This window comes from Dermochelys coriacea, chromosome 2, assembly GCF_009764565.3.
Source record: "Dermochelys coriacea isolate rDerCor1 chromosome 2, rDerCor1.pri.v4, whole genome shotgun sequence".
NCBI lineage: Eukaryota > Metazoa > Chordata > Testudines > Dermochelyidae > Dermochelys > Dermochelys coriacea.
The window spans coordinates 222,850,245-222,877,714 of NC_050069.1; the positions used below are offsets into that span (position 1 = coordinate 222,850,245).

At 42.7% G+C, this 27,470-nt stretch overlaps 1 protein-coding gene across 1 annotated transcript; it reads right to left on the reverse strand.

Moving 5' to 3' along the window:
* Positions 1 to 1,682: 1,682 nt before the first annotated feature.
* ASB4 (ankyrin repeat and SOCS box containing 4) lies at positions 1,683 to 26,841 on the reverse strand. The gene is made up of 5 exons (XM_038392522.2): positions 26,664 to 26,841; positions 21,991 to 22,290; positions 13,836 to 14,326; positions 11,930 to 12,043; positions 1,683 to 2,479 (listed from the first exon to the last, which is right to left on the reverse strand). Exons 1-5 carry the CDS (start codon positions 26,839 to 26,841, stop codon positions 2,291 to 2,293), a joined length of 1,272 nt encoding a protein of 423 aa, XP_038248450.1. The 3' UTR covers positions 1,683 to 2,290.
* Positions 26,842 to 27,470: the final 629 nt, after the last annotated feature.

Genomic DNA, 27,470 nt, shown 5'->3' on the forward strand with positions numbered 1-27,470 from the left:
AAGGAATATAACTGAAACTCTGAACCACAGAAACTTTGCAAAGTTGCTGCAACAATATCTCGGGTGAGAAATACTATTTATAACCAATTTCTTTAGTGAAACTAGCTTAGTTTGCATGTTTGATTTCATTTGCTTAGTAAACTGCTTTGTTCTGTTTGTTACCCCTTTTACCATTTCAAATCTGCCTTTTATAGTTAATAAAATTTGTTTTCTTTATTATTAAACCCAGTTTCTGTAATTTCTAATGGGGGTGGGGGGTAAGAAGTGTGCATACCTTCTCCACATTGAGGGAGGAGGCAAAATTCATAAAAACTTTGGGTTTGTACCCCTTAAAAGGAGTGAACACCAGAGTGTTGGAGCAAGTCCCTTACGCTGAGTCTTCCCAGAGTTGATCTGCAGCTGGGTGTAGCCCTGCCTGTGTGTGTGTTAGTGGAGGCTTTAATAGCCTGGCTCAGCAAGACAGGTTTAAGGGGGCCCATGCTGGAAGAACAAGTAGACTCAGTGGTATTTTAGCACATCAGGTGGCTTCCTAAGGGGTATAACCCATCACACCCAGTGAAGGAGAAATTTTTGCCCCTTTTATAGAGATGGAGAAACTGAAGCATAGGGGAGATAAGTGACTAGCCCAGGATTAGATAAAACCTCAGTAGCGAGCCAGGAATAAAATGGAGGCACCTCACCTCTCAGACCATACCACCTCTCTGACTGAAATGTAACTCCTATTGCTCAGGATAAATAAGAAGGAGCCAGGCGTGCTGTAGTTATTCTGCTTTACTTTTCAGGGTTGATCCAGTAAGTTCTTGTCAGCGGTGCACAGCAGGCTATGGTAAGCTGTTGCTCTTCAACAGATGCAACTGGAGGGTACACAGGGGTGCATCTGAATTGAAGTGCTAGGCATAGTGTGCACTGAGGTAGGTCTGCACTGCAATTAAACACCCACAACTGGCCCGTGACAGCTGACTCAGGCTCGCAGGGTTCAGGCTGTGGGGTTGTTTAGCTGAGGTGTAGACATTCAGGCTCGGGATGCCACCTGTGCTCTGAGGATTTCCCCCTCAGAGGGTCCTACAGCCTGGGCTCCAGCCCAAGCCCAAACATCTACACTGCAATGAACCAGCCCTAGCCCCCTGAGCCTGAGTTAGCTCGCACAGACCAGCCGCAGGTTTTAATTGTAGTGTAGACATACCCTATGTGGCACTAAGACTCAAGCCCCTGATATGGCTCTGAGGAGACATGAGCTTATGCATGATTCTCAACATCCTAAAAAGACACTTTGCTATGCATTCCCCTCTTACGCCTGTTTTTCTGCTAGTAGGCAGGATACAGCATCACTCTCATTACCTCAGGATGAGGTTCTCTGTGCCCCAGACCTACTCTTCATTTTTTATCATGTACTCTTCTTTGGCACCATGCAGGATCCAGCCTGATGTGGACAAACAAGAGATACAGCTAATAAAAAGATCTGCAGTACCATCAACTCAGCAATTTCTCCGGATTCCTCTCTAGGACCTGAATTTATCAGCTGTGGGCTGAGCTGAAATGGTGACCTGCCGCAGTTACCATATGTTGCAGTTCAGCAGTGATGGTGAACTCTTCAGCAGCGTGCAAGTTTAGTGAATGATACATGTTACACACACAAGTAGGAATTTCATCACACACAGATATGAATGTAAACACTACTCATCTCTTCTTTGCTCCACTTGCACAATGATGCAATTACAGTGAATGACAAAACATTATATGATATGATGCAATGCAGCATATAATAAACTAACATCCAATTCAATGGCAATCAATAGGAAAACTTTTTAAAGTACAGTAACTCAGTCTATGGGCCTCATTCAAATCCCTTTGATCTTTTTATTTCTGAGGAAAGATGTAGCTGACTCTGATGAGAGAGATATTTTTCTGACACTATCCTGTTTCCTTCTTCCTGAGATGATGGTTGAAGAAAATTAAATTGAAACAATATCAACGGCACTTTGTGTTGGATAGCTGGAAAACATTCTCAACAGTGATATCTAATAGACAGTGGAATCGCTATCTAAGTGAAGTGGTGGAAGTCGCACTTGGTTCAGCTAATTTAAAACTAGATTGAACAAAGGATCAGTATATATAATGGAGAGAGAGTTCGGCATTGGTATTTATGAAACCAGATCCTTCTTTGCATAAGAATTTTGCCAAGAACTTTGAGTTTCCCTAGTGAAAACTCCCTGATGGTAATTCCCTCCACATATGTGCAGACCCAGAGATTGCCGGTACTATCAGATCACTGAGTCTGCTCTGCTAAGGCTTAATAAATTATTCCTTCTGGTTCTAAAAGCAAGTACTTCTTCAGTGGAGGTGGAATGGAAAGTGAAGGGACTCCTTTGTGGCATCTTTTGAACAATAATCGTCTAATAGCACATCTAGATAAATGCAGGAGCGACCGTGGTGAATTACTGCACACGGTGAACAGAGAGTCGTAGAAATCTCTGTGCCTCTGCAAAGACAAAACAAAATGTATTTTAGGTCAATAAGATCCTATCTCCCATACAACTAGGCAAATCTGGATAAAACACTTATAACCATCTCATGGTTCAATGATACATTTTGCAGCAATGACATCTTCATTTCACTGAGCAGTGGCATCTAAGTGTGTGTCTACACCACCTCACGGGCATGATTCCAACTTGTGTAGACACACCCAAACTAGCTTTAATCTAGCTCAAATACTGGTAATAGTGAAGCTGCGGCAGCACAGACTTTATTGTAGACCAGCTGCTGCAATAATTATTCCGGGTTCCAGGTGTGCTTGTACAGCCCATGTTGAAGCCCATACTATGTGGCTTCATTGCTATTAGTACCCAAACTAGCTTGACTGAAATGCAGACATACCCTAAGTGAGATTGTTGCATCTGGCTCAGACTTTCAGGGTTGCCTGAGTTTAAAAACAGCTGAAAGTATCTTTGGGTATGATATTTGTCATGCACTTCAGTACCAGATATGGCCTGGCTAAAGAGCTTGCTTATATACATTAGATGTGGTCATCATAAAATCCTTTAATGGACTGTCAGGCATGGTTTTAATAAGATTAGCTTTAAATAAAGACAGGTTTCAGAGTAGCAGCCGTGTTAGTCTGTATTCACAAAAAGGAAAGGAGTACTTGTGGCACCTTAGAGACTAACAAATTTATTTGAGCATAAGCTTTCGAAGTGAGCTGTAGCTCAGGAAAGCTTATGCTCAAATAAATTTGTTAGTCTCTAAGGTGCCACAAGTCCTCCTTTGCTTTAAATAAAATATTTTATACGCAGTGCCACCTAGAGGCAGAATAGTATAATACTTTTTTTTTCTACCAAATGCATCCCATGAAGTGAGCTGTAGCTCACGAAAGCTTATGCTCTAATAAATTTGTTAGTCTCTAAGGTGCCACAAGTACTCCTTTTCTTTTTGCAAATACAGACTAACACAGCTGCTATTCTAAAAACTAGTATAATACAGTTTGGCATTCCATCTCCCCCTGTAAGATCTACTTTCCTACCATTTACAGAACTTACACTATCACATTATCTTTGAAGTTCAGTACCTATCAGTCTGTTAGTGTCTCAATATCATGCAGCTTTTCTAATTACATGACCCAAACATGTAACAGCTTGGTCATCTGGCTTTCCATTAGTTGCAATGACAGTCTTGAGTCTTCTTCTGTATTTGCCACCTGTAGAGTTTGCCGTGTTGATTGTTCTTTCTGAGGAACAAATTGTACATGTCAATGACTTCTGTTGAACTCTCCACCACTGGACTTGATTGCATTTGATCTGGGTGCTGAATTTTTTCTCTTTACGGCACCTGGAGTTGTCCATCCTTTTTCTCCATCCAATTTGCAATAAACACAGTCACCTATGTTCTAGACCCGGCAGTTCTCTAACTGAGTGACATCTGTTGTAAAAGTGTTCATAAACTCATTTAACCCTTTTATCCGATTTGGCTACTCTCTTTCTGGCCACTATGGAGATAGGTTCTTTTCCAAAATAGGATGAGTAGTTCTGAGTTGTCTTCCCATCAGGAGTTGTCCTGGACTATATCTAGTAGCCACTATTGGTGTTGACTGTAACTCGAAGCATGAGCGGCATTTGGGGGAGGCATGGAGGGGGCATTGTCCCCCCAACCTGCAGTGCCTTAACCACAGCAGGACAGGCCCAGGGGCAGCTACACACACATACATACACACACATCTTTCTTCTTCTTCTTCTTCCCCTCCCTGACACCCCACACCATGGTCAGGTCGGAGGCAGGAAACCAGAGCTGGGCAGTCAGGGCGACTGTTTCTCTGGCTGATGCCATGGAGCAGGCGGATGCGGTGCTTCCCCATCTCCTACTGCTGGTGTCCAGGGCTGTGGGATGCTCCTAAACTCCCAGCCCCTTTTGACTGCCCAAGCAGTGGGTAAGAACTGCCCACAGGCAGGGCAGAACCAGGCTCTGGGGTCGACAGAGCCCTCAGGGAACAGCTACCACAAGAGGGCCCTCTTGGCACACAGCCCCAAGTGAGCCCCCTCCCTGCACCCTGAGCTATACCCCTCACTGCACACAGCACCTAGCTATTCCCTGCATGCACCCTTTCAGTGGTTTTCAAAGTTTTTGAGCTGAGCCCTTGACTCCCCTTTTGAGTTAGAATTTTTGGTTGTGCCCCCCGCCCAACCCAGACAGGCTGGGTGGCCTGCTAAGAGGAGTCAGGGGGTGAAGGTGGCACTCCCTTTCCAGGCCCTGCCATGTGGAGCTGGCCCCAGCCCTGTCAGGCCCTGCCCCCCCCCAAATATAGAAGTCAAACTACGCCTATGCTCAGAAGAGCAAGGAATGGATCTTCCTACAGTAGGATTTTCTTGGCTGCCTGTACAGCACTCTCAGCCTCTCCATTCGCAGGTAATGTGGTCTTCTAATAATATGATCACAATCATATTTCATTTGGACTGTCCTAAATGCTGCTGTAGTGAATTGTAGTCCATCATCCATCACTAGTTGTTCTGGAATACTGATGTGAGCAACCATGCACTTCAGTTTCTCAATAAGACTGTGACATATTATGTCTTTCAGGTACAAAATTTCTATATAGCTGGAAAAACAGTCCCCAATGAACAGGTAATGCTGTCCTCTGAATTTGCATGAATCTGTAACTAGTCTCTTCCAAGCTCTCTCTGGTAGAGGTGTTTGTACGCAGGGATTTCCCAACATCCCTCCTGAATTTCCCCAACCTCCCCACCTCACCCTGCAGGTTTGTGAACTAGTTACATGCAGTGTTGCCAATTTAGTGATTGTTTGTACATTTGAATTGAAATTGAAATATTAATACACACTCTAAAAGCATATACAGTGTATGATAAAATATGTGTATCTGAAAAAGTATAATAGATTTGAAAAATATGAACATAGACTAGCTTCCTTATACAGCTGTTGTTTTTTATGACAATGTCAGTGCATTCATGTCGGTGATGTTGGCCAATTTAATAATTTCAAATTATGATTTGTAAGCAAAGTCTAAATGAGCTCTTCCTGACAGCTAGTGATGAGCTGGCGGTTGGGGGGAAAGGCTTCAGGACCAGATTGTATTTACATTCACACCTAATCTGCCTAGGTATCAAGCAAACTGAGTTGTGTTGCCCAAATGATAGATTTTGGCTGGGGTTGGGTTACAAATCACTTGAATGCAGGGGAGGGAGGGAATGAAATGTTGTTGTTGTTATTGTAGGAGTAAAGGGCAGTAGAATTGTGCTGATGGGCATCAAGAGAGAGGGTGGGGACAGGTGTTTTGCTTGGTGGTCTGCCAGAGCCACAAGTACTATTTGACCTGCTCCTCTCCACGGTTTAAAAACAGAACTGATTAGGCTCCATAGAGAGTCTTTTGTTTTGTTAAGTGACCACTACAGCTGAAATCACTGATAATCAGGTCTAAGTGCTTAGACTTGCTGTGGGACAGTGTTTCTGTGGAAGAGATGGCCCAGTCTGCACTAGCAGCGAGGTTCCCCCACTGAGAGCTCAGCTGAGATCACTGAGAGCTGGGTGGAACCTCAAGAGACCAACTTGCAGCGGTCACAGTGTCAGGTGGAAGTGGAAGGTGATGGCACAGGGCCATTCGCAATAGATCAATGGAGTGAACGGTGGCACAATGAACAACAGTGGCCAGAGCGAACAGTGAGCAGCTGGAGGAATGAGCAAGGTGCCTTCTTGCCTCCCATCTGGGAGGTGAACTCATGTGACAGCACCTCTGAACTCTGAGTCTTCACTGACCCAGGACAACACCGATGAGTGTTAATGTGGCTGTTAAGAATGCTGGAGACACAACACCGTTCATGCAAACAAACATCGCTGTGGCATCATACTTTCTATTTAAGCAGGAGATACCACACACTACAAACTGGAGGCCAATGTTAAGTGCATTGTTATTTGTTCATCCTGAAGTTGAACACTGGTTCCGAACAAGACCAGCAGATGCTCACTATCTTTCTGCAAGAAACTCATCTGACTGGCTAGAAGCATGTGGTGCAACAGTGAAAGACTCAACAGTTGAAAAAGTGAAGAACTCTCTCACCACATTCAAAAAATTTGCATACTTGGCTGATGAATGCACAGATGCAAATGGGCATCAAGTATTAAGTGATTGTGTATGTTATCTTGATGTCAGTGGTAGGCCAGTACATGCATTTCTAGATGTTCAAGTTATAGAAGACACATCAGCTGCATCTGTGACAATCCACATCTTAGAAGAGTTAAATGCTTGTCAATTGGACCCCAAACAGATGGCTGCTTGTGCATTTGATGGAGCTGCAAACTTCTCTGGAAGCCATAGTGGAGTACAAGCTTTGCTCAGAGAAAAGTGTAACCCTAATCTCTCTTATACACACTGCAGAGGCCATCTACTCCAACTAGCGCTAGTATGAGCTGCAGACTCTTCAAAAGACATTCAAAAAACTATACATTTAATGTCTTCATTATATTGTTTTTTCAGCAAGAGTCCAAAAAGACTGAATATCTTGGAAAATATAGAAGATACACTGGGACTGAAGTTCAAATTAGTCCAACCTGGGAAAACCCTCTGGCTTTCTCATGAGTGATCCTTGGCTGTTGTCTTCAAATTACTCCAGCAATTATTACTGGCTTTGGAAAGTATCTACCAAGATGGGATGGATTTAAGTAATGAGGCTGGTGGATTACTTTTGCTGATACATTCAGAGAAGACTATTGCCATTCTCTCTCTTGTAAGTCTACTGTTGAAACCACTGGGGTCATTAAACAATGCCATCCAGGCATCTGCTACAACAGTAGTAGATCTTTGTCCAGCAATAGAAGCTACATTTGGATCAATCAGAGAGCTATTAATTGAAAAAGTACTGGAAGAAGCAAAGACTTCAGTCCAGAAGTTGACTAATGAAGGCATTTATATTAAATCCTTAAGTGAAGAGGACAAGAAGTGTTTAAGACAACTGAAAAAGTACACAGACTTGATTCTTAAAAATCGACAACAGTGACTTCTACATTCTACTCAACCTCTACGTAGCTTTTACAGATCCCTGTCCTTTTCAAACACTGACTGCTGAGTGGAGTGAGACACTACCAGCAATGGGGCTGCCATGTGCTCAGGACAGAATAGAGAATTTGAACACAGAATGAATGAAGATTTGACTTCAACTTCTTTTTTATCATCACTGGTGGCTTGAATCGATCTTTGTGCTATGTTTCCCGGGATGAAAGAAGTAGGAATTCATCTCTTGCTACTCCCAGTCACAACAGCTACAGTTGAGCATTCTTTTTTGTCATTGAATAGAATTTTGTGTTCTGAAAGAAGTCACCTTCTGCCTGATCATGTGAATGAACTAATGAGCATATCAATTGAAGGAATGGAAGTACCAGACACACGAGAAGCCACGAGAAGATGAACATATTGCATTCAAGAAGTTCATTAACAGAATTGTGCAAAATTATAACAAGAAACCAAGAAGGATGTAGATATAGTGCTTCATAGAAGGCTTGAGTAGCCAATTTTAATTTGTGTGATGATTTTAAAACATGAGTTAAATCTATAAAATAGTCATGAAACATTTTTCAGTTTTTACTATGGTGCCATACAACCCACCTTCACCCTAATGGTCTCATCCATCATCGGCCCTGATTCCCGTACCTCCCACCCCACCCCGTAAATTTGAATACCTCCCCTAATTTCACTTCCTGGGGAAAACACTACACTGTATTGTTCAGATTGTCTCTTACATTGATTTGTGCTGGGTCTCCTTTCAAAAGTTCAAGATCATCAAATTCTCCATCCAGTTCTTCCACCTTTCTCACTAGGCCCATCATGGCTGCCACGCTGTGGCTGGGAAAGTTGTTGGTCTTTGATTTTTTGAGCACATGCACTCTAAATGCATAGCTTCTGTCTTTGTAAGTTGTTTCTGTGGTGAACTGGCCCATGCAATTCAGAATACCTCAGGGCTAGTCAGAGCTGTGTCAGGTGACTTTAGTCCTGGGAGGGGTTGAAGGTGATTGTAAATCCTTTCTGAGCTAACTGTGATGTCAAGTCCTGAGTCAATTTTAAAATAAATAATCTTGCCACAAATATTCAATTTCACTTTCCTGGCAGGCTCTATGTCTTCACACATAATAGATCCCAGAAACAATGGCTCTTGATTGTCTGTAATATGAGTCAACTCCCTGACTGCTTTGGTGTGCCAAACAGCTGAAAATGTTCATACTTCTTGCATTTAATACACTATCTGTCTCTGGATGGACATGCAGCATCTCTTAGGATATGACTTTTTCCACACCTTGTGCATGTAGGCTGGAATTTGTCCCTTTTAGCCTGAGAATTCTTTCTCTTTTCATCAGAGGCCTTATGGTAATGACTTTTAGCACTCCTGCTGCATCTGTTCACAGCTTCCAACTTAGTGTCTTATTTGTAAAGTTTAGCAAGTTACCCATGTTGCTGCCTCACCAGTTCAGGCTGCTTTGCTATTTGAAATAGCTGTGGCTAGAGTTAGATCTCTCTTCATTGTAGCATCTGTGAAAGACTTTCTCTGGTATTTTCATGTTTTGCTTTACCAAAATCAGTCTTCAGCCACTGCATGCAGAGCTGCAATAAGACATTCACCATTTTCCCCTGGTCCTTGAATTTTCTGGTGAAAACATGCTTTTTCATATTTCTCTTAGATATAAAATATGAATCAAACATAGCCAGAACCCTTTCATAGTCATCTTTGTGACTGTCATCAGTAAAGTAAAAGGATTTAAAGATATGCTCTGATTGCTTCCCCACAACATATATTAAAGAAAATACCTGTATAGCATTAGTTTCCTTGTGGAGCTTGGTAGCAATGTGAAATCTTGCAAAATACTGCTTCCAGTCTGTCCATTCTGAAAATGTGTCAAAGCTGAAGTTCTCCGGGGCATTGAAGAGTGGTATGTTGATTAGATCCTTCAATCTTTGTTCCCTCTGTCTGCAACCTTTGTTGCTGTTTTCCTTTTGTTTCTGTTCTTAATCCCACTGCTAATACCATGTCATGTACTTCTGTACCAGGTATGGACTACCTAAAGAGCTTGCTTATCTACACCAGATGTGTTCATCATAAGATCCTGTAATGCCCTGCCCGGTATGTGTAAGATTACCTTTAAAAAAAGTATTTTACACACAGTGCCACCTAGTGGCAGAATAGTATAATATAGTTGCTCATTCTATTACAATATTCATCCCAAAAAGAAAAGGAGTACTTGTGGCACCTTAGAGACTAACAAATTTATTAGAGCATAAGCTTTCGTGAGCTACAGCTCACTTCATCGGATGCATTTGGTCCACCAAATGCATCCGATGAAGTGAGCTGTAGCTCACGAAAGCTTATGCGCTAATAAATTTGTTAGTCTCTAAGGTGCCACAAGTACTCCTTTTCTTTTTGCGAATACAGACTAACACGACTGCTACTCTGAAATATTCATCCCATTTATACCAGCTTCTACATTGATGTTCCTCCATTGACTTCAGTGGAGTTATTCCTGATTTCAGAGGAGACTCAGGGTACGTTTACGCTGAATTTTTTCATCTAAATTACCCCCACTCCAGGCCCCTTCTGTTTTCATCCAGCAGCCTTATTCATGGATGTCTATACATGTCATGAATCTCCTTCTGGAGCTATGACCAAATTGCCAGAAATACCATAACAGGGCTCAAAAACATGCAGTGTCACATACATGCAACATGGCATTTTTATACCATTAACTGATGTTAGAAATCTACCCACTGAGGGTCCTGCGGATAGGTCAGCCACAGTCACAATCCTTGCTCTCCTTGACAGCAAAGACTGCATGAACCTAGCAGCAGCAATGGCACTAAGCTTTCCAAAGTGGAAGGAGCCACAGCCTTCCGCTTCCCTCCATCCTAGCCAGCAGAGATGAACCGGGGCATGATCAACACATGCTAGACTGACTTAAAGGATAATGGAGCTCCCATGCCCTCAAGAAACTGTGCCTAGCTCAGCCAGAGTTCCTCTAGGGACTAACAAATTTATTTGAGCATAAGTTTTCGTGAGCTATAGCTCATTTCATCGGATGCATGCAGTAGAAAATACAGTGAGGAGATTTATATACACAGAGAACATGAAACATGAAACATACACACTGTAACAAGAGTGATCAGGTAAGGTGAGCTATTACCAACAGGAGAGCGGGGGAACCTTTTGTAGTGATAATCAAGGTGGGCCATTTCCAGCAGTTGACAAGAACGTGTAAGGAACAGTGGGGGGTGGGGGGATGGAATAAACATGGGGAAATAATTTTACTTTGTAATGACACATCCACTCCCAGTCTTTATTGTATCCAGTTTGCAAATTAATTCCAATTCAGCAGTCTCTCATTGGAGTCTGTTTTTTAAGTTTTTTTGTTGAAGAATTATCACTTTTAGGTCTGTAATCGAGTGACCAAAGAGACTGAAGTGTTCCCTGATCAAGTGTTATCTGATCACTCTCGTTACAGTGTGTATGGTAACACCCATTGTTTCATGTTCTCTGTGTATATAAATCTCCCCACTATATTGCATCCGATGAAGTGAGCTGTCGCTCACGAAAGCTTATGCTCAAATAAATTTGTTAGTCTCTAAGGTGCCACAAGTCCTCCTTTTCTTTTTGCGGATACAGACTAACATGGCTGCTACTCTGAAACCTCTAGGAACTGTTACTTAGAAAAGTTCTGAAAATGGAATTTCCATCCCACAGGAAATTTTGACATTTTGAAATTAGTTTCTGTTCCAAATCCAAATAGGAACTTCAAATATCAAAAAAAGAAATTAACAGAATGACAAATTCTGAAAAGTTCTGACTCAGAAATGTCAAAACTGAAAATCTGTCATTTCAAAGCAACATGTTATTGCGGCAAATCCTTTTGTTTACTTATTTTAAACTGAAAATCAGAAACATGGTGACTTTTTATGTCCAAATGAAACAAAACTTGTCATTTCATTTTAAAATGCTGGTTATATTTCTTGCTGGAAATTTTTTCCCTTAGATTTTTTCCTTCCATTTTTTTGACTCAGAATGTATATTTTCTGACAAAGAAAAAATATCGTTGTTGACCATAAAGTATTTTTCTGTGAGAAAACTTTCCACATGAAAAATGACAAGTATCTCTATTTTTCCTGCTGTGTGCTCCCCCCGATACCCTGTTCAAAAATGAACTGTGATTTAAAGTTGCAATATAGCCTGAATATTCCACATAGCTCTGAAATTCTCAGTGCTACTGCTTAGAACCAGCACGGCATTCTCTCTTTCCTGTTTCTGTGTGCAAGCCATTTTATAAAATACTCATCTTGTCCTCTTGGATTAGGCTTTCCAAAGCATTATCTGTAATTACAGTAACTTTTCTGTGACTGGGTGGAAATGTTAGGGAGGCAAAGATTGCAAACACAAGTGGAAGCTCATTAAAAGCTTACCTCAAAGACGTCATCAGGTACAGCTGCTCTCCACTTTGATGTTGACTTGATGTGTTCGTATGAATTAATGACAATCTCAATGGCTTTTGGGTGGGAATGACAGGCCTGCAACACCTGCAAGAGGGAAGCAGAAATTATGATTCTTTAAATTTCACCTACCGGCTGCAGCTGAGATCTGTGCCCTGTTGTGCAGGGCACTGTTCAAATACATAGTAAGAGATGACCATTTACAATCTAAATAGACAGGGCAGACTGAAGGTTGGAGAAGAAAAAGAGATGAATTACTTGCCCCTGGTCACACAGCAGATCAGTGCCACAGTAAGGAATAGAAAAGAGTTCTCACAGTTCCTACCCCACTGCGTTATCCCTTAGACCACATCTGGGTTAGAGTGTACCTTCATGAATGGAAGCAATCTTCTCCCTGGTTTCTCAAGGCTGTCAGTCACAAATGTACTAACAATTCCCCCACTCCCCTTCCCCCACACAGGGCATAACTCTGATGAATATTAATCACAGGAGTTTCATTCATGCCTGAGCAGGGAACAGGTCCTTGAATATGAACAAATGTCCTGCCCCGATAAACACTGTAAAAGGAAGGAAGGAAAATAACACTGTTATAAATAGGTATAAAGTCAAGCTTTTAAATCATGCAAGAGCCTCTGACTCTAATTTGGTCTGTTAATTGAGAGTGGACCAAATCCTGCCCTTGCTCACATTCATGCAATATCACTTTGCATTTATTGCATGCTTACCTTTCCACACAGCCTTGTGCAGGCATTAATAATGTACGCCTCATTAATAATGTACACCTTATGAGCTAAAGTATCACATTACATATTTTACAGGGAGTTAAATGATGGCATGGAGACTTGATGCACCATCATATAGCAGGTCAGTGGCAGAAACAAAAATAAAACACAGGAGGCCTGACTCTGAGTCCTCTATGCAATACTCTCTCAAGGGAGGGCCCAGTCTATACTATGAAAACAAGCTGGTCTTGCCATTGGAACTTCCTCAAACAGTGGTGAAAACACTTTAGGTGCTAGCATAGACAGGTTCATACTGTGTTCCATACTCGGTACAGAAAGCCCTCTCCTCACCTGGAGTAATGATATATATATATATATATATATATATATATATATATATATCCCATGTTGATGAGTGCCCTGGACTTTGCAGACTTTTAGAAATTCTTTGAGGGATATCTTGCACATATTTTGATCTTCCTCCCCACTACCCTCTAGTCAACCATCTTCTTTGGCTTTATCCATTTATACTGCATGTTAGAAGAGGACTAAAACTCAAAAGTGATGCCTTTGAATTTCAGAGGTAAATGATTCATCATAAATTCATGGATTTCAAGGCCAGAAGGAACTGGTAGAATCATACAATATTAGGGTTGAAAGAGACCTCAGGAAGTCATCTCAGGAGGTAGATCACCCTGTCCAGCCTCTTTTATACATCACAAGCCATTAAATATCACTGGTTCCCCCTATATTGAGCCCAGTAATTTGGGTTGACTAAGGCATATCAGTATATCTGAAATGAGGGAAGATCTGAAACCTTAGATTTGAACCAACACTTACAGTTTTGGTTTCTGGTTGGTTCCAAAACCAAAAGGGGTCTATTTCTGACATCAGTAGCTGCTCTCTTGGAACAATGAGAAGGTGAAAATATCATGAGAATAGCTGATCTTGTAAGATTTTTGTCATTTTGGGTCAAAGTCTCACAAGAACAAGTCACAAGGTTTTGGCACCATCAAATCCTGATTCAAACCCTAACCTTATTTGAATTCATATCTGAACTTTGAATCAGTCCCAAAAAGCTAATCCAGATCAAGATATCATCTCTTCACTCTAACTTTACTCTAGAGTAGCACCATTGCACCAAATACATCCTTCACCTTGTGGAACTGTGGAGGATATATTCTAGCTGCTCCATGATTCAGTAAAAGTTGGTAGCAGATTTCAGGATGGGCAGCTGGCCGCACAGATGTCACTTTCAGAACATATTGTATGGGGGCACAACCGTTGATGTCCATCAGGTTTGCTTCAGCCCCAGCCTCAAGCAATACATGCATCAGCACATGGTCACAGTTCCAGGCAGCCTTGTGGAGTGGTGATTTGAAATCTTCATCACGAGAATTAACTTCAGCTTTATAGTCTAACAGCATCCTACAGATTAGGTGGTGTTCCATGCTGTACACCTGCTCTTTAAAGCGAAGGGCCCAGTAAGCTGCACTGGCCAGTGGAGTTTCCATGTGGGCATTGACAGCATCAACATTTGCTCCTTGGTCCACGTAAAATGCCACCAGTTCAGGGATACCAAAACGTGCAGCTGTGTGCAGGGGAGTCTCTTCATCCTGATTGTTTGTTGTGATGTTGACATTTGCTCCTGTTAAGAAGAAGAATCAAGGGAGACAATTACACAAATACACATTGTTTTTCTAAGCCAGTTTCACAAAGTTACTGTACATGATGGCTCTGTTCTGTAATCAAAGGTCCACTTATTATATCCTCTTTCCCCACCTCTTAGTCTCTTCTCTCTATGCATATATCTCTATCTAGATTTTCATAAAAAAGGAAACACAAAAATCTCTTTCTTTCTAGAGATGTATACATCTCATCTGGGCTGTCTCTCTAAGTATTTATAGCACACATATCACCTTGCTTGCCTGTCTGGCTCAGAAATTCCTCCCAGAGGGCCACATGCTCTTCTGCACAGCATGCTGCAGAAAGGATAAAAATGTGTCAAGAGAGCAGTGGCTCTCCTGCTCAAATACCATGTTAACTGGCAGAGGATCAGAATATGAATAGATCAGAACTGTGTCACCTCTCAGTCAAGTTGTAGAGGCCTTGCAGATTGGCTTCCCATTGGAAGAGAAATGAGAGTCTGGGTATATTCTTAGTTCAGCTTGTTCATTTTACACTATATACATAAGTTCTTGAACAGAGGTGGTTACAAACAGCATGCAGGCAATCCCCTCTTTCAGGAACCTCAGCATAAGAATCATTGCCCAGTTCTTAGAGAGCAACTCTGTTTCCAAGAATTGACTCTAGTTAGAGGAATTAAGGCAGAGAGCAAACTGCCTTACTGCTTGCCACAGCTCCCCCAAAAAGATATTTCAAAGCACAACTAACAACAATACAGCATTTCTTCAAAGACTGAACACTATTTGTACGATAAGAAAAAGAAATTGTAAGACTAAGTGACATTGCCACCTGGTGGCTCCAGCCATAAGATTGAAATAGACTAAAATAGCCTCCTGGCTGCAGAGCTGCCTGGCCATGCCTCCGCCTAGCAGTTGAGCAAGGGGGATGTTGCCACTTCCGTGGAGCCCCCAGGTAAGCCCTGTCCTGTGCCCCCTGCTTCCTCCCCCAACCCCCTGCCCCCCCCACACCCAAACTCTGCTGCTGCTGGCGGATGGGTTACACAGTGACCCGAGACTGTCTCAGCAGCGGCTGGTGCGACTGGCACAAGGGTTGCCTGAGCTGCCCCTGAGCCAGGCACACCAGCCACTGCAGAAGTCACAGAGGTCACGGAAACTTATGGAATCCATGACTTCCGTGACCTCTGTAACAAACTCACAGCCTTAGCAATAACTGATGGTTAGGGCACTCACCTTGGTGGTAGGAGAATCAGACAGAGTCGTGACTTAAACCTTGGTCACCCACATCCCGGTTGAGCACCTCAACCACTGGGCTATGATCATTCTTTGGCTTTCTGCCCACTGAATATTTAATTATTTACACAAAGTAGAACAGCTCCAATAGGAGAGACTGGAAGACACCTGCCCCAGAATAGCCAGTAATCCATTGGTTAAGACAGTCAACCAGGCTGTATGAGATGCAGATTGAAATCCCTGGTCTGAATCAGACAAAGCAGGGACTTGAATGTGGTTTTCTACATCCCACAGTAATGCCCAAATCATCAGGCTATTTGCTATTCTGGGGTCTTTTGCTCCCTCTTCTGCCCAGGAATTCCATCCTGGATCTAAGAAGCTTTCCCAACAAAAGTTTAGTTGAAATTGATATCTTCCCACAAAAAAGTTTTGGTTGTGTTGAAAAGTTCCCAACCAAGTCTACTCGGGAGCAGAGTCAGGGCCATGCAAATTTCCAAAAATCTGCTGGAAATTACCACCAGTGAAGTCTGCAGTAATTCACACCCTCCCCTGGAGCAGAATATAGGGCAGGTACAGAAGAGGGGGCACAGTCAGTGGCCAACTTTGGAGCCAACCTTTCAAAGAGACTGGGAAGCTGTGTGGAAAGATACGTGTTCCACGTGGTCCATGGCAATGGCCTCTGAGTTTCCGGTGCCTCCACCATAGAGCTAAAAGCCCCATGAGCTTTAAAAAAATCCACATTTAGCTCCAGATCCAAGCTTCCCAGCTTGGGCCTATCTCTATCTTTTGAGTTCAGTCCATTTCAGGTCCAAATCTGGATCTGAAATTCTTTCTACTATAAATTAGGCAGTGAAGAAAAGGGGATACTTTTGACTTCTAATGCCAGTAGAAAGCCCCTTACAAATCAACACACTTGACAGTGATTGCTGCATGCATCTTATTAATAGGGAGTCCAGGAGGAAAAGCACTTTGAGCCAGACCCTCAGGTGGTGTAAACCAGTGTATCTCCACGTAAGGCATCAGCTGAAGATCAGGCCCTTTTTTTCAAGCTGGAAATAGGATTGGTATAACTGCAGCATTCGGGGCTACATTAATATTCCTGCTGAAACAACAGTACCATCTACTGGGCAATCAGCGTCTGCAGCTTCCGAATGATGGCCAAAGGAAAAGGAGCATAAAGTCTGTCTTGCTATTTGTGATGTTCCTGCCAAAATCATTGGGGGTGTCTTTATTTTCTGATTACTGTGGCTGAGTCTCTGACCGTCTCACTCCATCCTAGCTACAGACAGTCTGCCCCAAGTAATTGCAAGCCATTGCAGAAGCAAAATTAAACATTGTTTATAAAACAAGTTGACAGATTCCACTTCCATGTACATTGGTCAAACTGGACAGTCTCTACGTAAAAGAATAAAGGGACACAAATCAGACATCAAGAATTATAACATTCAAAAACCAGTCGGAGAACACTTCAATCTCTCCGGTCACACGATTACAGACCTGAGAGTGGCTATCCTTCAACAAAAAAACTTCAAAAACAGACTCCAATGAGAGACTGCTGAATTGGAATTAATTTGCAAACTGAATACAATTAACTTAGGCTTGAATAGAGACTGGGAGTGGATGAGTCATTACATAAAGTAAAACTATTTCCCCATGTTATTTCTCCCCCCCCCCCACCCCCCACCACTCCCCTCATACCACCCCCCACAAAAGGTTTTCCTCCTTTCCCCCCCTCCTTCCTGCTGGTAATAGCTCATCTTAAGTGATCACTCTCCTTACCGTGTGTATGATAAAACCCATTGTTTCATATTCTCTGTGTGTGTATATAAATCTCCCCACTGTATTTTCCACCGAATGCATCCGATGAGGTAAGCTGTAGCTCTCGAAAGCTTATGCTCAAATAAATTTGTTAGTCTCTAAGGTGCCACAAGTACTACTCCTTTTCTTTTTTGTGAATACAGGCTAACACGGCTGCTACTCTGAAACCACTTCCTAGAATGGAGGAGAATCAAACTCAGCAGAATCGGGAGCACAGAGGAGGGTACGTGCAAGCATCGGAGATTTCCTGGTGCTCAGTCCTATGGAAGCCCCTACATGGGTATGTCTACAGTGGGCTGTTTCCGGTAAAATTTTCCACCCTTGCTAGCACAGGCAGGATTTTGTGCAAGCATCAAGAATGGATGAGGAGAAAGCTGTGTGAAAAATTAGGTCTGGCTCATCAGGCTAAGGGACAGGAGGTTTGCTAACATTAACAGAGAAGGGAGAAACAGAGAAAGATGAAAAGCTCAGTTTTAGTCACACCGAGCTTGAGTTGTTGCTAGGACGTGCAGGCAGAGGTAACAGAGACAACTGGTGATGTGAGTCAGGTGAGGGCAAGAGTGAGAGGTACATCTCTGAGCCTTCAGTACAGGCATGTTAGTAGAAGGCATGTCTGATTGTGTAGTGTTGCCATGCCCTGTTAACCAGCTGCCATATTTCACCCCAGAGGTGGTTCCATTTTGTGTAGTCTCGATATTTAGTTTGCATAGGAGTTTAAGTTTATAAAGTGCTTTTGGATGAAAGGAGGCTCTGTAATTGTAAGGTATTATTATGTTAGTGATAAATGGGAGGAGGAAGCCTTTAGAATACATACTTTCATTTACATGCATCTTACACTGCATTTGCAAGAGCACATTTGACTTTTTATGCTTTCCTATGGTAGCGAATCTAACACCCACTGTCAGGATTATTGGCTTCAGGAAAAATAAAATTGATGGCATTAATTTTCTTTTCTACTAAACAAAAGAATAGGTGTCTTCCAGCCAAAGAAAAGTGGTGTGGTAATTTATTTGGGATCATAGATTGCTTTGCCCAGAGCATACGCTGGCTCTGAAAACTCAGGTTAAGTAAAGGTCTGCAGTAATGACATATATAGCAAATGAAACCAAATCACTTGCATTTGCCAAGATTCTGATAATAGGTGAGACTGATAGCACTGCCTATTATTTAGATTACCCAACTCTTTCCATTATAAGACTGTTTTCAGTCTGCCATGCTTCAAGCATTTGGGCTGAAATTTCCCATGCTGAGTGTTTGTCTAAGGTTGAATGTTTATTGGAAAATTTCAGCCAGAATGGTTTAGCTATGGAAAAATATATGGCTCTAATTACCTTTTCTTTTAGCAGCTCTTGCATCCCCATGCTTTAGAGCAAGAACTTTACATTTGGCAAGGGGGGTGGCCTTTGTGTCAGGTTGGGCCTTTTCCCATCCATATGAAAACCGGCCCAACTTTGGCCAAGTTATACATTTTTTAAAAATCACAGTTTGCACATGCTCAGTTGAGACTTGCAGCTTGGCCATGTCTGGGGGAATGGGCATAATAGTCTGTGCCCAGTAGAGCACAATCCCCTCCAGAGACTGGAATGGACTGGAGACTGGAATGGAACCCAAGATCTCTGAAATCTTACTATTTCTCTGGTGTCAGCAGATATCTGTGAAACCCTCCTGCAAAGTGACTCATTCCCTGCTAGTGGCGGTCCACAAGGAGGATAACAACCTACTACTGCTATCAGTTACTCCGTTAACTCAAGTGGCAGAGTTCTATGTAGTGCATCTAAAGGGTTCAACCCTGCTGATGACCCATGTGGGTGTCAGTATGATGGCATATCTGTTTTTCCAGTTGCTTTTTAAAAAAACCTGGGAAATTATGCACACAAAACTGTATTAAAATATTATGGTTGCAAAGCCAAACACTCAAAAGTTAATCAATGGCAGAATTCAGGTTATCTGTGCGTATGCATTATAATACAGACTTTAATTGAATGATCACTTTTTGTTTTTTATGAATGAGATCCCTGCTTCATTCAGTGCAGAGGTCGGAAATTAAGAAAGTGTTATCTGCAGTACCCTTACTCATTTATTGCAGAAGACACTATCACTCAGGAGTCTCAAACACAAGCCCGCAAGGTTCCTGGGTGTAGCCCTGCACCAATCCTCCATCTAACAGCCTGCTAGCGATAGCTTACCTGAAACCCATAAAGCCCAGCCCCACTGTGAGGGCCCACCCTGAGGTCCAATTGGCAGAGTCACAAAGCGGTTGATTAGCCAGCAGCAGGAACAAGAAGCTATCTGAACAACTAAGTTTCACCCTGCTCTGGGCTGTGCGGCTTGTACTACCCTGCTCCATTTCCTGACATTCCGACCCAACTTGACTCCTGGCATCTGACCTGTTGTTGCTGACCTTCAGATTGTCTCCTGCCTCTGATCCGCTGGTAGCCTGACCCATCCTAGACTTTGGTTCCCAACTTGGGGTTCTGATCTCCAGTTTGTCTCCTGCTTCTAAGACTCCTAGTATCCCAATCCAGGAGTCCTGGCTCGTGACTGCAGATTCGGGCTTCAACTACTAGGTCTGGTCACCCATGACCTGGCCATGCCAGAAGGCATGCAAGGGACTGCAGGAAGATAAACTATGGTTTCATGGTTAAGACAGTTGAATACTGTTTTGGAGAACTGGATTTTATCCCTGTCTCTGTCACAGGGTTCCTATGTGATACAAGGCAAATCACTTGCATCAAACTTTTCATAAACAGTCACTAATTGGGTGTCCCTCATTTTCAAGATGCCTGACTTGATACCCTAAGGTCTGATTCGCAGAAATGCTGAGTAATCACAGCGGCAATTGAAGTCAATGGGAGCTGTGGTTTGAACATAGAAAGTGCTATATAGTGTTAAATACTCTGAAAAATCAGTCTCAAATTGACCAAAATTAGTGGACACTTTTGACCTTAGTCTCTCTGCCCTTCTATTCTCCATCTGTAAAATGGGGATAATGAAACCAGCTCATCTCACAGAGGTATTGTGAAAATAAATTCAATAGTGTTTGTGAAGTGCTCAGATACTATACAGATGAGTGCCATAGAAAAGCCCAGAAGAAAAGTGTGACAGGGCATCTGCCCTGCACTGCCCCTGATAGGGTTAAAACTTCGCCTGGAGGGCTGCAAGATAACAGCCAATTAGGGCTGCTGCTGGATCAACCAATCAGGGCCCAGTTGGCCCATATGAAAGGAAGCTGCCAACCAGACCAAGGGAGTCTGCTGCTGGAAGCCCTAAGGAGGGGGCTAGCTTCCTAGAGGGCTACAGAGTAGCACTGTGAATAGGGCTGCTAGGGCTTGCAGGCCTGATGCTCTGGGAAGAAGGTGCAGGAGCCAAAGGTGCTGGGGCTGCAGGAAAGTGGCCCAGAGAATTGAGACAGACTGGTGGAGAAAAAGGAGGGGTAGTGGAAAGCTGTTATTTACAGGGTCCCTGGGCTGGGACCCCCCCACTCACCACTGAAAAAGCAGCCGGACTATAGATTGCCAAGCCATTGCAAGAAGCAGCTAGACTGTTGCAAAAGAAGTCCCCCCAGAAGGGGGGAACCTGGAGTGTGACATGGCCGGAGGGCTGTGCCATGAAGCAGAGGCAGTGAGAGTGGAACTGCAGTTGGTCTTCAGGCAGAGACAAGGATGGGAGACCCACCCCACCAGAGGGCATACCTGCTGACCAGAGCTAATTCCCAAAATGGCCAGCAGGAGGCACCAGTGGGGTGAGAGACCTCATGACAGAAAGCAATAATTGTCTTCAGAGCATGCTTTCAGAGCCTGGACGGAGACCCAGAGTCTGCAATAAATAAAGCCGCAGGCCACACAATTAACAAGAATAAAACAAGCGACTGAATAAGCTGTTCGTTCATTCATTCCGAGTACTATCCATTCAGTGTTTAAGGAGGCAGAGGTCCTGGGATCATGTAATTATAGACTGTATCATAACATATATGTACAAAGGGACCAGACAAGTTTTGCACAGGCAACATTAATTCTGGTATTTCCTAACTTTTGAGAATTTGAAGACAAGGTGGGGATGGGAGGCTGTAAGTAATATTGATTTTATTTTCTTCCTTTGCAGTTATTTTAAGGGCCTATCCTACTTACATTGAAGTCAAGGGGAATCTCCCCTGCCTTCCCCCCCCACATACATATACATACACACACATACACTTCCTGTAACTTCAGGATAAGGACAAAGCTGTAGGCTTTAAGGGTGGGTGAACTCAAATGAAAAACACTCTCAGTTTATCTATCAAAGATACAAATGCCAGTGCATATTATGGCTGTGTGCATTTATTTTTACAGCTGAGGCCTTGCATACTCTGTGTGGGCATTAAAGACCACTTTTGGCATGAGAAAGGGTTTGCCCTGGGGCCCTGGATTGAAATTTCCTGCTCTCCAAGCTGCAGCTGGACTGCTGCCCTCCTCAGAGTTGGCTGTGTTTTGGTGGGGATCTATATGTAACATTTGTGAAGCACTAGAGGACTATACAAGCATTAAATATGATTATTTGCTTCTGAACAACATAATACAGATCCTTAAACTCCTGCTAAACCTCAGAGGTACTTGACTGTCTAAGTTATAGTCTGACTTACCTCTCCAAATAAGCTGCTGGGCACAAGGCACAGAGGCCTTTGTGGTACAGAAGTGTAAGGGTGCGTGGCCGCTCAGTGAAAAGCAGTTAATGTTAGCTCCGTGGTTGCACAGGATCATGAGACACTCAACATTTGCCACATCACATGCCACGTGGATAGCAGCTTTCCCGTTTGGCTTGTAGTTGACGGCCGCTTTGTGATCTAACAGTACCATGAGGCTCTCCAGATATCCATATAGGGCTGATATATGCAGTCCAGTGGCCCAAGATGATTTTAACTTATAACTAGGCAGCCAATATCCTGTAAAAAGTGAAGATGCATTACCAGCCTTGAATAAGAATCTTCCAGATGAGCCACTAAATAAGACTAATTGGAGGGGGGCGGAAGGGTGTTGGTGTTAAGCTTTAATTTATTTTAATGTGATTTAATCAGTTAGGATCTAGTGTATGCAAAGTGCTCTGGAGTAATAACCTTACTTTCATTAAGCACTGCCAGCATGCAGGTTGAATGGATTGATTTCTGAACAGATGAATTGCCATGAAACTGTACTCCAAGGGTAGTTTTTTCTTCCTGCAACCTCCAAGACTGAATAAAAAGTCCTAAAGCCTTTGAAATGCCAGCTAAAACATACGGCGGGGGGGAGAGGGGGGAGAATAGGATCTTTGATCTGGAAAGAGCTGAGCAAACACTACATTCTAATAAAAAGCAGCACTCAGGCTATGTCCACACTAGGAATTGATGGTGTGCTTCCCAGCTTATGATGGACACGCACTAGCTTTCTTTGAGCTAGTGAGCTAAAAATAGTAGTGTAGCTGGGGTAGGATGGGAAGCAGCAAGAGGCAGCACTGGCTAGCTGTGCTAAGTACCTGCTCGGGGGAGTTCTGGTGGGTTTGTACTCAGGTTAGCTAGCCCATTGCCACCACTTGCTGCTGCCCTTACTACTGTGGCTACACTACCGTTTTTAGCACATCATATCAAGGAGAGCTAGCATGAGTATGTCTAATGAGAGCTGAGTATCGCACCCCTAGGTTCTAATGCAGGCTCTTAGTTAGACCTCTGACTCAACAGGTAGCACATCATGTTGTTCTTGGGTAGGAGATCTCAGGATTTCACATCAGGGTCTGGGTTCTGCCTTCCTGTGGAAGGGCTCATGATGCATGTTGCACGGCTGCCCCCTTGCAACGTAGCTGCAGCAGTATTACAGACGTACTGTCACCTGCCACCCTTTGCAGATGTACAGCTGGGTGTTACAAGAATGCAGTAAGTTAGCTGGTGTGTAGGTCCGTGTGATGGCAATGACATTTTTTGCATGAAATTTGGTTCCAAAAATGTTCACTGTTCTCTCTGGCAATGTTGCTGATACCCTCTCTTCCCTTGACATTTTGTCATGTAGCAATATCTTGCAACAGTGGTATTTTTTTTCCTTTGAAACACAGGCTCACATTATGGAACCCATTACACATGAAAACAGCATCAAGGCCATCACTGACATTTTCCTTCTGGGCCTGGAGGGTGAAGGAGCAGGGTGGTTGCTGCTGCTCCTGATTCCCATCTCACTCTCCCAGTTTCTCCCCCAACACTGACCAGAACGTGGTGCTCTTAAACACAGTGGCCTGATCACCAGTCTTCACTACTGTTCTGAGGTGGATTCTCCTAGTCGCATCGGTCATCAAGCCACCAAAATTAGAATGGCATTAAATCAAATGTTGTGTCATTTTTTGCTAGTCCTGAGTTAAGCAAGAGGTTCACAAGGGGATGTCTGGTGGAATTTAGGTCAAACCTACTGGCCAGCACTCAGCAGGACACGACAGCACCCACATTAAAAAAGCAGAATTTAGAAATGTGCACAACTATTTTATCTTCTCCACACAGCACAGCGTCCATAGTGAACTTAGTGTGTTCCCCATCAGCATCCCCATATTGTACCCAAAACATGGCTGTTTCTTGATGATTGCACATAGACCGTCTCAGAAGTGGTGATTTTAATAATCTGTATAAAAGTAAAATAAAATAATAATCTGGAGCAGGAGCAGCAGAGTTAGTGTCCTGCTCTCTAACCAATACCCCTTCTAAGTACAAAAATGTACATTAAGACAAAGATACGTTTTCAGTTAAAATTCAGGAAATGTAATATATAAGATTGCACTTCATTGCTCATATATAACATTTTCTGTTTCTGTCTCCCCCAACCCCTACCGTTCTCCTCCCTGCATGGTGGATAATACTTCTATGGCATAAAATGCATACCCAAAAAATATTCAGGATGTACATTGGGAGCAAGTTAATTGGAACCTTAATTTCTGCATTTCCTAGGATGCATGGCTTTAAATGTTCATCCTTAATGTAACATTAACATAGTTGCATTAGACAAATATACTGTATTAGAGAGAGGGAAAAATAGGAATGGGTAGTATATAACCTCTTCTTGTAATGTTTGTTCTTTTCCAGTGAGTGTAATTCATTCTCCTCATAATTAAATTGGCAAATACATATCTAGAATATGCTTTGTTCGGTAATGTAGTTTTTAAAAACAAACTCTATAAAATGCTTGATTTTCATTTAAATGTTAGTCATAAAAGTAGCTCTGAATGCAGCAGTCTAATACTGCGCCTATCAGCTTACAAGATATATCTATTTATTTTGCAGAGAAATACAAGCGTTTATTACAGCCAGTATGGCACATCCTAAATAGATGCAGAAGAGCAAGTTGCCTGACTCATATATCAACTACAAAGTTGGCCAGCTAGATTCATATTTCAGACGTTCTTGTTGCCAATGAGCTGTGGTGTACAGAAAGAGCCCTGCTTTGATTTTTCAGATACCAAGCTGAGCCTGTGAATTGGTGGCTAGAAAATTCTTATTTGTAAACTATAAATGGTACAAATTTGATATGGAAGCTCTTGCTAAAAACACAAGAGCAAGCATGAAACACCATTATACCATTTTTATAGTTTTGCTTCATAGAGGCTGCTTGTGCCCCAAGGCACAGGATATTTGCAGGAGTGGTCCAGGAACAGGAAAGTGAAAGAATCTGGGCAGAGCAGACTAGTCCTACCTGAATCCACCAGCCATTTGCTGAAGGGAGGAAACAGAGCAGCCATGGGGATACAGTAGCATCCTATTCTGATCCTACAAAGCTCCTGGCAAAGCTCCCATTGAATTGAATGGTGAAGGATCAGGGTCTTCATGAGGATCGTTTCTTTCTGCCCTCCTGGATCTCCCTTTATCAAAGTCTAGTTATTCAGGCTATTCAACAAAGGCAGGATTTCCCCTAGAGTCAGTGGAATGCCCTCAACCAACAAAGAGAATAAATGATCTGGGGAGACAGGTGCATGTGCCTCATGAGGGAGGAAAGACCCCTCCAAAGGAGATAGATCTATGGCCGTCTTCATTCAATTTGCACATTTTAAATAAGATGGGTTAAATTTGTAGGAACACACAAACCTTCTTTAGCCTTTAGTCTTAGAGCAATACAAGAGACAATATTTTAAGTTGTTATCTTCATCGCTGTGTGAGATTGTTCAGATCCCATCCAAGTAAAACAACTATTGATTGTGCATCACCATTGTCTCTTTGAAACCAGAGAAGCAAAAACCATGTATAAGATACCCAGGAAATAGGCAAAGGAGAGATTAGCCCTTCAGACATGGACAAGAAAAGCTGAGAAGTTTGTTGTACTAGCTGTTGTTTGTTGTACTAGCTGAGAAGATTGAGCTGAAGATGTTTATTTCCATGTGTGCTTAATAACTGGAAAAGACAGCTACTTACTGCATCTTAGATTCACGAGAGAAATCTCGTAGAAAATAAGCATTGGGATGTTTTGATGCTAGCTGAGCATAAAACCTGCTTTATTGCTTTCAGACATAAATTTGTTGGAAACTGGTCAGGGCCTAGCTATGAGCTTGTTTATTTTTTTCCACCCTGTGAAGAGGATTCTAGGGATGAAGTGTTTGTTTTGACTGGTTTCCCAGGGTGACAATAGATTATTTATTCTGATTTGACAATAGACTATGGCATCTCAATTCTGACTTTGAAAAAGAAAACCTCTCCCATCAAATAACATTCAAGGCCTAGGGCATTTCCTGGGGATTGAATTAAAGGGAATCTGTAAAGCTGAAAATGGGAAGCTTGAAACAACCTATGTTTCTGAGTAGGCTTTTTCATGTGGATTGATTGGGTATGTACAGGGAATTTATATGTACCAATGTATTTACATATTCTGGCTGTGCTCTAGGGATCTCTGCGTGGGGGAAGAGCAAAGGAATCCTTTCTCCAGGCTTTCCTGAACCTACAGCTCTGAGGATGGTGGTGGGCCTACCCCCAACCTAAACCACCAGGCATGATGTAAGGAGCCTCTGAAATAGGAGGCATACTGCAGCGGTACCACACCAGTTATTCAGCTCCTGGTGACTTACACTGCCACAGAGAAGGGAGCAGTATTAACCCATTCATTTTTAATCTCCATATAAATATATTTGGGATCATCAGCGGCTACTCTAAGAAGCATAGGGCTGAGCTACCTTTGACTAGTTATGTAGGTCATAGCTCATGAGTCAATTTAAGCGATAACATTTTGAAGGGATAAAACATGACAATTGCTTCTGCAAAAGTAAGTTACTAAGACCAGTTTGCTTAGGTTTTGCAAATGCAGCAGCAGCAGCTGCTGCTTTTACCTTGTTTGTACGATGCCAAAATCAGGTTCTCATCTTCCACTTCAAACACTGTGTCCACATCTATTTGCTTTTGTAACAAAAGATCTTCCAGCGTTTTGTAGTCATTTGATTTTAGAGCTTCAAGAAAATCTTTTTTCATTAACTTGGCAGCTGCAGCCCGAGTAATCCTTTCTTCCATGCTCTCTCCTTTTGTATATGTCTCACTTACGTCTATTCTCAACTGTGTTTGTTTATATTACGCACAGAGGGGTGTGCTGAGTTCCCTATAGTGCAGTTGCATGCTGGAGAGCCTGTGAACCAGAAGGTAATTTTATCACTAAGTCATGCTGATCTGTTTGTTCTATTTAAGGAGCATTTCAGACATTGAAATGCCTATCTTGGATGTCACCATACTCTGAGTTTCGTGAAAGCAAGCACAGACAGCCGTGGCTATGAGACCAATTTGAAGAAGTATCATTAAGGGGTCCACATAAGTTAAGTTTCATTAATCAGACTTTTATCCTATGTAAAAATACTAAAATTAAATTAAAAGGTGCTTAGCTCTGGTATCATTTCTCAGGGAAAGCAGTAAGCGTCACGACCAGGGCTTTGTTGGTCAGCCCTAGTGGTCAGAGCAGGAGTCAGAGTCAGATGTCAACCCAAGGGTCAGAGCCTGAGCCTTGCCTCAGGAGTTGAGGCAAGTATCAACAAAGCAGGAATTAGGGACAAGTCAGAATAGCTAGGCTCAGGAGGGCAAGAAGGCAGGGTCCAAGGTAGCAGCCAGCCAGGAATTTGCCCAGTTGCACAGGCAACTTCCTGTGCCTCCTT

Excerpts from the sequence above, each read along its gene's own strand:
- ASB4 (XM_038392522.2), bottom strand. The coding sequence starts at position 26,841 with ATGGAAGAAAGGATTACTCGGGCTGCAGCTGCCAAGTTAATGAAAAAA. Across the intron at positions 14,327-21,990 it reads CCAGCAGCTTATTTGGAGAG|GAGCAAATGTCAACATCACA; the intron begins GTAAGTCAGACT and ends TCTTCTTAACAG. Across the intron at positions 2,480-11,929 it reads TACCTGATGACGTCTTTGAG|AGGCACAGAGATTTCTACGA; the intron begins GTAAGCTTTTAA and ends TTGTCTTTGCAG.